General features: G+C 42.1%; 1 protein-coding gene across 1 annotated transcript in view; it reads left to right on the plus strand.

Moving 5' to 3' along the window:
- The first annotated feature begins 2,302 nt into the window (after nucleotides 1-2,302).
- The window catches only part of LOC306930774 (myoferlin-like), a 60,424-nt gene continuing 49,819 nt past the window's right edge, over nucleotides 2,303-12,907 (plus strand). The window contains exons 1-6 of the mRNA XM_079511870.1: nucleotides 2,303-2,438; nucleotides 2,880-2,935; nucleotides 3,340-3,431; nucleotides 9,050-9,158; nucleotides 11,958-12,057; nucleotides 12,260-12,435. Coding sequence (XP_079367996.1) covers nucleotides 2,351-2,438; nucleotides 2,880-2,935; nucleotides 3,340-3,431; nucleotides 9,050-9,158; nucleotides 11,958-12,057; nucleotides 12,260-12,435 — 621 coding nt within the window. The 5' untranslated portion in view covers nucleotides 2,303-2,350. The remainder of the gene's footprint in view (nucleotides 2,439-2,879; nucleotides 2,936-3,339; nucleotides 3,432-9,049; nucleotides 9,159-11,957; nucleotides 12,058-12,259; nucleotides 12,436-12,907) is intronic.

Genomic DNA, 12,907 nt, shown 5'->3' on the forward strand with positions numbered 1-12,907 from the left:
ATGCTACCTAAAGCAGAATGTATTTTATGTCATTTTGCCTTTATTGTGCCTTAACAGGTTTTTGATGGTGGCCATATGGATTTGGGGCTCTCATGAATTTCCCCCGCATTTTTGCGAGGTACATGGGTGCTCAATTTGTTTAATAACCCTCCTAGATGACAAATCCATTGAGAATTGCACTTTTACTCAAGTAAATATTGAATTCCGGACTTTTACTTGTAACTGAATATTTCTATTGTAGCCTAGTTTTTCCACCACTGTACGACACTAGCACACATGTAATCCTCAGGTCAGGACGCAGCTGTGACCTCTGAGTGACCCCACAGCTGTGACCTCTGAGTGACCCCACAGCCGTGACCTCTGAGTGACCCCACAGCGGTGACCTCTCAGTGATCCCGAGATGACCCTGGCGTACGGTTACCATGGCAACAGACCAAATACACTATACAGAAGGTAAAAACGTCCGTAGCCACTTGTCCAAATGTGCCCAAAATATGTGCTGTCCTCATCACATGTGTGACGACGGCTATGGCTGTTTTTAGCCCAAGGAGTGTTTTTTGTGCAAAACTAATGCTTGGAATGGATTCAGAATCATGAAAGACACCAGTTTGACACGTCACATGCTGCTATGATGATTTGTTTTTCCTTATAGCCTATACTATAGTATAATATGTGACCATACAACCTATAGGCCCTATAGGTTGTATGGTCACATATTATGCTAATTATGAACATTGCCCAACATATGCAAGTTAGCATCCGGCAGTTTCTACATGATGGGGACCCGTACTTGACATTACTAACATAAAACTTTAGGGCAGTGATTCCCAAACGTTTTCATGCCAAGGACCCCCAAATTTACACTTTGACACGGAGCCCTATTTAAAAAAATACGCCAGGGATAAGAGAAGATGTTTATGGCTCTAGCAGTGATTCTCAACCCGTTTAATTTCAAGGACCCCCAGTGACATGCCCATTTAATCTCTGGGACCCCCAATTTATATTGTAAAATCAATGTTCATTTAACTGTGTACAAATGGAACCAAATGGACCCGCCATGTGTACACTCTCAGAGTTATAGACCCATAAGGGTCCATTTGGTTACAAACTATCATTTAGCTGGGGACCCCCTGGAACTCCCTCCAGGACCCCTGGGGGTCCCTGGAACCCACTTTGGGAACCACTGCTAGGGTACTCAAAATGCCCGAGTTCACATTGGGCTCTATGGGCTGGCAAGTAGCCTATACATACTAATGCATTTTCATATTTTCAAATAAATACTGTATGGCCCCGTTTGAAAATGGTTCTGACACCACTGCTGCTGTGATCACTTGAACACATTTTTCATTTTTCATTGTGATAAATAATTAACATAAAGTAGGCTATAGCCTACATTGTGGGTCAGGGCATTCCACGCTTGGGAAGGAGAATTTACCCATGTTTGTTTTAAAAGTGGGTATAAATTGTTCTTTTAATTTAATGCATACGTAATTATACACATTTAATGTACTTAGAGTCAGTGGGTTGAATGATGATGATGATAAAGGAATGAACTTCCCACTGCAGACTCACTCCCGTCTGAAAACCCACCTCTTCAGACTCCTTAGACCACTTGCGCAGGGCAATATAGGAGGCCTTTGCTATGTTTCATCAGTTTCAATTGATTGATTGATTGCTCTGAGGAAACAGTACAATGATCATCATTCATCACAAGTAATCAACTTTCTCAAACAAACAATGTATGAATAGCCTCTTTATTGCCTGAACAGGTCAGCTGAGCTACAGCATTGTCTTAAAAGCGCATCAACATTATTCACATAGCCAACTAATTAGGCTACGTACTCTTCTCTAGCCTATCTCTAGCCCTCAGCTCAAAGCTTGTATACAGAATAATTATGTATGTTTGGAGGCCTCATATTTGGTCTTGAAACGGCCCTCCAGATCGTCTCATGCATGCCTACCTTCGTAAGTGCTACAACAGCTATAATGTCCATCACCACTGGGTGGCGCCGTAATAAAGGAAAATAAATTAAACGAAGCGGTCTGACTGCCAGCCAGGTTGGTAAATTATCAGAATTTTGTCACTAGTAAGGCAACTCAGTCGCCTTTATATAGTATAATTATGCTCACTGATATGTTCATAAAACTAAACATCTTTTGACTAATCACTATTTACGGTGCCTTGTAGCCTATAAATAACAAACTCGGGCCACAGCTGCAGTGGTAGGCTATGATTTTCTGTGACTCACGGATTTGTCGGTCTGCCCCCCGTCTCTCTCTCTCTCTCTCTCTCTCTGGTGAATGAACATGCATGGTGCGATTGTGAGAATATGACAGAACTTTAGTGACGATGCTGCGTGTGGTGGTGGAGTCGGCCAGTGGCATCCCCAAAAAGAGACTGGGAAACCCTGATCCAATTGCTGCAGTTGTGTTTAAAGGTGAGATATATGTTTGAATACCTTAGTGTGTCTGTGTGTCTATACTAAGGCTAAAACACATAGGCTACTAAGCTTTACTTTTTGTTGTGATTGTAAGCTAAGTTACATTATGTCTGGTTTTGTAGACAAACCTCAGCTACTCAGCTTAAACTTCACACACCAAAAACGCATCCTTATAAGGCTTTGAATATCCCTTTTCCTTTCCTCATGCCAGAGTCTTTTCCACTGCTATCTTTCTGGCTACAGTGGCTATGTCAGATTGATTATAAATGCATAATTTATAGTCTTCTCCAATCTTGTGTCTTGGGAGACAATTTTGTTCATTTCACTGTTGAACTAGTCAGAGCCTACAGTATATAAATTATAGCCACTGTCTGAATTCTAACAATTTAAGGATTCCTAGTGAGGGCAACATTAATGCAAATTCCATTTTGCTTACAGGTGAAAAGAAGAAAACGAAGGCTATCGACAATGAATTAAATCCTGTGTGGAATGATGTAAGTGGGGGAATAGGCCTAGTTAATGGTCATGATATACTGTGCAGGTATTTACTTTAAAATGATTAACTGGGTTAACCCATTAAGACCTGAGGCCAATTCTATTCTAAATGACTTCCCAGTCAGTGGTTCTCAAGCTTTTTTGTGCCCCCATCTGAACATGTTTTGTTCCATAAGAGAAGATTTGTGTTAAATAATTCAAAATCATTCAACATTTTTCAAATATTCCCTAAAAGATGTTCAAAAAGAACAGATGTACAAGCTAGATCTGCTATTTTTGAACGCTAAAATCTAAAATGACACAGATTCTTTCCCGTTCAATGGGTTCAATTAGCAGTTATTAGAGAAGATGCTATATTATTCATACATCAACAACGTTTGTCTTTCTTTTCTTGTGAATGTAGGTTCTGGAATTTGACTTGAAAGGTCTTCCATTGGATCCTTCCTCACTCATAGATGTGATTGTGAAAGATTATGAAACCATTGGAAAAGACAAGTAAGTGTGACAAAAATAAATGATGTCCTTCCCCTCACACACACACACACACACACACACACACACACACACACACACACACACACACACACACACACACACACACACACACACACACACACACCTCACACACCCTCACACACCCTCACACACACCCTCACACAACACGCACCCATGCACGCGCGCACACACACACACACACATGCACACACACACACACACACACACATGCTAACAAGCAAAATTAGGGCTTTCTGTGAGGTATGTGAGATCAATTATGCACATGACAATTACTATTATTGTAACATCTACTCCATTACTGACAGTGATGACAGTGTAGGTGGGTACAGTAGGTGTTAAGTCATGATAATACAGATAATAACAGAGAGAAAGTTGAATCACTGAGGGTTAATTCCCCCGCTTGAGAACATTGGGATTAGATCATACTTTTAAATGGACTTGTTTGTCTTCAGACTTTGGACAAATTCGATTGTGGTTGTGAATGCAGTAGAAAACCTCAGTGTCGCTACTGAGATGTATAGTTTGCTATTGGTACATACAGACTACAGAGTATATCACATTATAATGACTACAGGCAGAAACCAAACCACAGAACCTCTCTGCCACCATGTCCAGGCATGCTGTGTTAGAGGAGGAGCTTTATCTCCCCTCAGTGAAAGTTTTGCCTTTTGTCTAAACTTCCCTTCAGGGATATCTTTGACTAGATCACCACCATCGCCAAGGCATAGAATTATATATAAAAAAAAAAAAACATGAACACCAGAAGAACCTCCAAATCTATAAATGCACTTAAATGCAGAAACATAATAGTTTTTTAGTTTCTTAGCCGAGAATGTCTTGTATGGCTTCCTCGAGTCTGAGTCACCTCAGTGATTGCATGTAATGCAGGCGGAGGGCTGCCAGCGCTGGGCTAACTTTACTCGAGTCATTTTTCCATGGTCACTGCCTAGCGTAACCTAGCAACATGTGGGGGAGAGGAAGGGAGAGCAGAGCCAGAAAGCTTGCGCTGGCTTGTCATTGGCATATGGTGATGACTAGTTGGCAGCCTAACGGTTTATTTGGTTGAAAAAGAGAGCTACATACGTATACATCGTCTTGTATATACCGGTATGCATTGTATGCACTTTCAGATTTCAGTTCAGAGAATGATTCAGTAGAGGGAGTACTGCAAACACTACACACTTGGTTGACTTAACCGAGGGTCCCCCAGGGCTCTGTTACTTGGTCCCCTCCTTTCTCCCTGTGTGTACACCAAATAATGACATGCCCAGAATAGCGACACTCGGATTCAATGTGGTTAGGTTGTGATTTCTCGTCTGTATGGTACAAATCAACAAGCTGAACTGCTCTCTATGTCAAGCCCAGTTTGAAACAAGAGGAGGAAAACCCGAACTCTAGTCTGTGATGCCAGTAAGCATGACAGTCTGTCTGAAGTGTTTCAGCTGTCTTTTCTTTATGAGAGGATATGGCTTTGTGGGCTCTGATTTGGTTTGTTTTAGGATTTACATGTGAATGCACTTATTCTCCTATTATTGTAAACTGTTTGAACTAGTCCTGCCTCACAGGTCTAAACATGTGCCCATGCATGGGACACCATGTGTTTGTTATGATCACCACTGTGTTTAAAAGGCTGGTCTGTTGTTCAGACATGAAGGAGAAAAACATGTTGTTCGACTACCGTAATTATATCACAAGATTCACAAATATTCAGATATGCTTTAATAGGGTTAGGGTTGAATCTAGACATCTTTATTATTATTATAATGTAATATGATATGAACGACCTTTTTCTTTTATTAAATGCAGACAATGCTATTAAGATAATTAATAGGGTCTGTGCATTAGTCCCACCTTTCCAGAAGGAAGTTCAGTTTCCCACAACTTAATTTGATTGGTTCAGCAGCAGATTTGAACCAGAAACACATAATGAAACTTTCACATAAACCCGGGACTACAGCTGTGCACAGAGCCTATTTCATGTGTGTGTGTGTGTGTGTGTGTGTGTGTGTGTGTGTGTGTGTGTGTGTGTGTGTGTGTGTGTGTGTGTGTGTGTGTGTGTGTGTGTGTGTGTGTGTCTGTGTGCACGCACGGGGGGGGGGGGTGTGTTGGTGGGTGGTTGTGCCTCATCAGGAATGTGACCGCTCACACTTGAGACACTGCTGTAAACACACGTCAACCCCTTTTATCAGTGGCTTCTTTCATGTGTTTTGTGTGTACACTACGGTATAAATATGTGTATATATTATATATATAATGTGTGAGCGTTATTTATTTTTAATATACTGTACGAGTATACATGTTGTGTTTCTATATGCACAGCAGTGATTCTGGTGTCTGACTGTACTGTATGTGTCCACCTCTCATGAGGGCACGTAGCGCTTAGCACATGCCTGTGGCTCACACTCATTGCTTCCATCCTTCTGCTTTTTTTTCATTCAGTCCCTTTATTACAGGCTTGCCAGTGGAACTCACTATGGTTCTAATTATCAAAGCAATGTTGACATTTATTCATTTTTACTGCTCCTGCCAAATAGCTCTACAATACATTCTACAATAATAATACCACAGTACAGTAGAGTCTGCCTCTATTGCCAAACTAAACGATGCAAAGCTATATTTGTGACAGCTTATTTTGGATAATGTACTGTACCTCTCTTGTGGGAGTTGGAGAGAATTCCTCATGCAGCTCTCCAATATGATACTAAACTCTTACTGGAATCAGTAGACCCAAAATAAACTGAAATTGTTTTGTCCTCCTCATCATTAATTATAATGCTTTGGAATCTTTGGAGTTCTTATGGAGTGGCGCCGAAGGGGGCAGCTGTCTAGAACAGGGTTTTTCTGTAGCAGTTTGTCTCCCTGTAGTCTATCTCTGTTTGTCTCCCTGTATCACTGTTGGCTTCCCTGTATCTCTGGGGGGGCATATGTTAGTCTGTTAATCACCGGTGCTTGGTTCACAAAGGTACTGTTTGCTATCTATACTGTAGCTATAGATTGCAGGTTATTTTAGATTAGATGTCTCTATATTTTGGGGAGTTGGAGAGAATTCATCATACTCACCAGTGCCACTATCATACCAAACCAACCTGAAATTGGTATGGTCCCATTGTTAATTAGTAATATGAAGATAATACTTATATTACTACTTATACTAAATATTTTGAATCCTTCGTTCCTGCTGCCGTGTGTGTGTGTACGTCTGTCATCCACTTAACTCGAGAACCGTTTGACCCACCGACTTCAAATTTGACACATGCGTTCCACATCGCACCACAGGGAGTGCAGTGCCCGGCCTTGAGTAGGTGGGATACACCGTTGCCCTGAACCTGCACTAAAGCCTCTGCCCAGGCTCTGGACAGGGCCCCTGCCCAGGTTCTGGAGTAGGGTTGGGATTCGGAACCGGGTACGTTTCAAACCCGATTCCGACATTGTGGATCCGGAACCGGTTCCATCGTTTTTTTATTAAACGGTTCTCATCAGTCGTCATTTAGCTCCGCTAAAATCCTAACGAAAATCCTAACGAATCCCAACCGTATTCTGGACAGGGCCTAAATTAGCCAATTGATCACACCTGATCACCCCTAGATCTCCACATATGGAGCTGGTCTGTTCTGACATCACAATGATGTGCTGACAGCCGCATAGACTCCATATTTGGGCATGCCTGACAAATTACTCCATATATGGGCATAAAAGGGACACAGATATATTAACTGGGTGAGGCATGCATTTCCCCCTTGCATCGTTCCAAGTAGGCCAGCGCCCAACGGGCACCGCTCTAGTATTGACAAATAAGCCGGTGCTTAACAAAATGACTAGCCTAGGATGGAAGGGGGCTACACATGGTTTCTACCCTATAGCAACGATATGTGTTGACCCAATAATAATATGTAACGTGAAGAAGTGAAACTGGGAAGTGTAAACTGTCAGAGGCCAGAAATACAATCTACACCCAATTAAGCAAACACATTTCAAAACAAAGGGGAACTACGCTAGTCTTACCACAGGAAAAGGAAAGGGTAACCACAACAACTTTACTCTACTTCAACATTTATCCAGTGGTGGAAAGTAACTAAGTACTTTAAGTACAATTTTGAGGTATTTGTACTTTACTTGAGTATTTCCAATTTCCAGTACTTTTGCTTACCACTACATCTCAGAGCCAAAATTTTTACTTTTACTCCACTACAATTATTTGAAAACTTTAGTTACTAGTTACTTTGGCGATTTACATTTTGATTAGAAAACATACATTAACCACTTTTGTACATTTACTCAAGTACATTCAATTCCGTACTTTTACTTCTAAATTGCAGTATTGGTACTTTTACTTAAGTAAAACAATTGAGTACTTTTTCCAATTGCCACCATTCAGAACATTCATCTCACTTAAGGGCAACAGTGCATTGACTAAAGGCTACGGTCACACAACTGCGTCAGAAGCGGTGTTGTGTAGCCAACGCATGCCAATGTGTCAGACTTGTCAATTTTGCACGTTGTCTGGCGGTTGTGTGCAATTTTCTAGAATGTAGTTTGTTTGACTTGCGGCATTGTGTTTGGCTCAACCAAGTCAAATGCCTGCCAAGTTGCGTCAAAGTCCAAGAAGACGATATGCATACAGTACAGTACCCTACCTAAAATAAGTAATTAAAATAGAATAACTCATAACTCACTCATAACTTCCAATGCAATATTTATTAGGACATAAAGAGATAAAAATGACAATATTTCAGGCAACAAGTCGGTTTAGATTAAAAGTGTTTGACACTGTAGTGTGGCATTGGTTCGACCTCGCGTTAGTCCGACCATTACTAACACTATATCCCAAACCCTAACTTAACCTTAACCTCACAGGAAGCCACCAGTGATTTGTAACCCGCAGCACGGGTGATTTGAAATCCGTAGCACAGGTCAGACTAACAGGAGGTCTGACTTAAGGGCAGTCCCTCTGTATGATACAGGTTAAGAAAAGGCTACCCCCAGGAATAAAGGATCACCATTCACCAATCACAGTCACACCTGGCCTGAGTCCAAACTAATTGGGCTCTGAACTGGGTGTGACTGCAGTGCACCTGTTAAGTTCAGTCATCCCAATACTAACGCAACCTAGCTAGTTTGCGTCATGGACAACAATGTGCTCTGGCTTGTACCATCTTGGCACTCTCTACAAATAAATGCATTTGACACATCTACTGTACTTGACTGTGTCCCTGTGTTGGAGGTACAGTACCAAGCACTGCAGGGCCATTATCCGCATTATCTGGACAGCGAGAACCTACTGTCAAGTAGGCTATAGTACTACATTAGAAGTCGATCAGGATGACGCGATAAACAATACAATACATTCATATACAATTGTGACAAAATCAAAGAACACCACAGTTTAAAAAAAGCACACATAAGAAGAACAGATCAGAAAAAAACAATGTCACTAGCTCGCAGCCAAGAATAAATCTGTCAGGGTAAGGTAAGGTTGTGCATCTAATCAGGAAGTAGAACTTGTGTGGAGAGTAAAGTATGTGTGATCGTCCCCGAACTGATAATAATCAGTACAATGACACTTTAATAATGATTATTATTATGTGATTGATTTTCAGGTTCATTGGCTCAGCTAAAGTTTCTCTGAGGGACTTGGCCAGTGGTCAAACCAAGTCTCTCCCATCCAGGAATGTGTCCTTGGTCAATGAGAAACAGCAGGCCTTTGGGGTAATTACTTACTTACAGTGTATAAAAAATCCACCCATGCCATCTCCCCCCCCCCCCCTCCCCCCTTTTGTCTCTGCTTAGTTTTTGGCCTCTTCTCTTAATAAAGTTGTTTTGTTGTAAAGCAACTTTGGGTTTCCGAGAAAAGCTCTATATAAATTACTATTATTGTTGTTGTTACATTTACACATTACATCTTCAATTCAAACATTTAGATGCAATGTTATGTTACAAAGTGTTTTGTTTTTTTGTTTTAAGTGGTGCAACCACTTCCTTAAGTGACTATGGTCCTCATTCACAACGGCGTTTACGCTCATAACGTTACGTAACGTGAGCGGAGCGTGAGCGGACAGGCATTTACGTGGATTCCCACATTACGTGGGAATTCATGAAGTTGAACGTGAACTTGACGGTGACGTTGTTTGTTCGGAAACTCCGCTATAAGCTGCGCCAGCTCAGAGGGTCGTGTACTGCTTGCGTAGATTTATTCAGAAGGCTTTAGTCTTCATGCTGACTCAATTAAAAGTCCCCAAACCTCAGATAAAATATGTAGGCATGTGTCAACATTGGTCAGCACATAAAAAAAATGATAGCTTATATAAAAGCCAAGTATCACTTGTATGCCTAAATGCAAGCATTCTAGAGGCAGGTTAGCCTAGAGTCCCATACAGAAACTGCCCCTGCAAGCCCGACACCTTTTTATTTATTTATTAGGATATTTCTAGCATGCGCGATTGCGCTGCTCACTTGACAGCTTTCTACTCGCAGTGCAACGCGTTGTGAGCTTGTAGATCGGCTCTCGCGGACTCGCGCTGCATGTTAAAAAACAAACTCACAATTATTATAAGAACATACACTTATCTGCATTCTGCACTGTACGAATCCAACGTTGTTTAGTGTAGTAATGCCTGCAGTAGGCCTATTGAAATTGTTTTGTTACGGAGCTCCTTTGAGTCACACTGTCGGTGTGTGTGTGTGGACAGTCCAATCTGGGTGAAATTCACATTGGAAAATGAATATAACGGCGAGCCTGGCCCGGACAGAACAGATTATTTCTATGGTTCACAGACATGCCGGTCTGACAGACAGACAGCAGTCACGAGGGCTAATTAGCCCTATACAAATATAGAAGTCCACATTATTGCATCAGCCCGTGCAATTCGGCCAGTCATAGTTTTAAGCCAGTGCACCTTAATTAATTATAATATGGGGAACGTATAGCTAGGCTGTAGGCTACTACATTGATCTCATCATGAGATCAATCAAGTTTGGTGCCAAATGTCCCGTGAATCATTTTAATATGACGACATCATGAAATGAACCTGCACTTAGATCTGACAAAGAGGAGGCTACCCGCCGTATATGGTTGAAAATTTAAATAGCTATAGGCCTATACTACGTGTCCATGATCAGAACAAATCCATTCTCCATGCACATGGCATTCAGACAGATGACAGTGAGATGATATTAATCTATTCCCCGCATGAATCAATGCAGCTCTGATAAAAAATATCGGATATATGTTTTACCTCTGCAAAGGTGTGAGTGAGCAATTGTTCAATAGAAAAGAAAAGGCTTTATAATATAATTGCCAAGTATAGGCTAGCTTGCTGCCTTGGTCCCGAACTTAAATAAATAAATGGCCAAGCTGCATTTTATACGGTAAGTCAGCTTGCCATTGCTGTAGCGGTGCAGAGCAGCGTTCACCGTTTTGTAAGCTTGGGAAAATGATTTATATAGTTTAATGGTAGGCTATAGACAATATAAAGAATCACGCACAAATGTAATGGTATATGGATGTAAAAAAAGAGACTGCAGGTGGTGGTCGTCGCTCCGGCGCTTGACATGGTCAGATCATTTTCTTTTAATTTCCTGTCCTTTGATGGATTGAGTGTCAGTTTGTACAGTTTGTATGGTAGGCCTATAGTGGTATACTTTATACAATGGTGCAAAAACTTGTTTGTGGTCCTGTGGAATTATGAAATTAATAGAGGGCTATATTCATGATATATCTGCACAGCACTGACTGACCGCGGCAGTATAGCCTAATTTCTTTCCAGCAATCATTTTAATTTTAATTTGTGAAGCCACTATACTGGAAAATATCATTATTTTGTTGCATTCCGTCAGGAGGACCTCTATTTCGTTTGAGCTGTAAGGCCTATAGTTCTTTTTTGTTTTTTTACTGCTGTCTGCTGAGTCATGCTTGACGCCTTTTATGGTGTGAAATGGGGCGTGGATCAATGCAAATGAAGTTATCCGGTGATTTTCCGATCATTTGGCACCCGCTCGCATTCACCTGCGTACCTCACAACATACACCTGCGTACCTGTGGTACACACCGCTCTTTGAATTGCACGGCAAAACAACGTTGCGTGATCGGACTAATTTCCCGCATCTGTTTACGCTTCCGTTACGCTTCCGTTACACTCTGGTGTATTTCTCCTTTGTGAATGAGGACCTATGTGTGTGGGTGTGTGGGTGGGCGGCTGGGTGGCTGGCTGGGTGCGTCTGAGCACGAAAACAGCATGGTTGTTTTTCACCACCTACACACACACAAACACACACGCACATATTAACTGTATATATGGTGATTTTGGGTGTGCCAGACTGCCAGTATAGTACAGTGACAGTACAGTACAGTACAGTAGAGGGACCCCCACACGGTAACTCTGTCATTTCTCAACCGTTTTGGACGCGGGGCGGTCTGGAACTCCCCCCCCCCCCGGGGACCCCCACACGGAGTTGCACCACTTACTTCACACGGGTGTGATTTTTTTCTTCTTCTTCTCCTTTCTACAGGCAACCATTAATTTGCTGATTGCCTATGAACCACCTGTCAACAGCAGTCCCAACTTAAATGACCAAGCTGATGGATATATTATGTCACAAGGGGATGTCGGTGAGTCATTCAGGAATAGGACACATTAGTATCATGCTAATGATAGTTCCAATTTTCCGTACTGTCACTTCAACTCCACTACATCTCAGAGGCAAATGTAATGTGTGATCCATGAGTGATCTGTTGTATCTGGTTGTATGTTCCTGGTTGTTTAAGTAGTAAGGTGTTCATTACAGTATGTGTGTGTGGTTTTGCATCTCAGGTGGGGGTGAGGAGGGAGCAGAGGGGGACGAGGATACGGGAGGGGGGGCTCAGGTGCTGGGCATTTCGGGAGCTGCTCAGCCACCAGGACAGGCTCCAGGGAACTCCAGCCAAAAAGCCATCCGTCTCAGCCGTAAAAGTCACAGAGCCCTGGTCAACAAACCTCAGGATTTCCAGGTACACATGGTTGGTTTTTGATAAGCGGAAAAATGCAAAAAACCTCAAGTGTAGATAAGAGGACCAATGGTGTGTGTAGTGTTTTCTGGAGAACTGGGCGCACGCATGCACGCACTCGCGCACACACGCACGCACGCACGCACGCACGCACCCACACACCCACACCCACACACCCACCCACACACCCACACACACAGATATGTGGATCAGAACCATGCCTGTCATAGGTAGTCATAGTAATAACAAGACTGATCTATTCATAGTCCAGTTTTTGGTGAAGAGTTGACCACCGAACACTACAACATGACGTCATGCCGCGGTGCTCACCACTCACACACAACACATCTTTCTGTTTTTACTAACCAGTGGTCATGCTGCTCATAAAACTGTACACTAATATGCCTACTTCAAAAGTCTAGTTTTGCATTTCAATAGACTGCGTTGTTACAATGGTCACAACATTTCTTCAATC

This window comes from Electrona antarctica (assembly GCF_951216825.1).
Source record: "Electrona antarctica genome assembly, chromosome: 10".
Taxonomy (NCBI): Eukaryota; Metazoa; Chordata; class Actinopteri; order Myctophiformes; family Myctophidae; genus Electrona; species Electrona antarctica.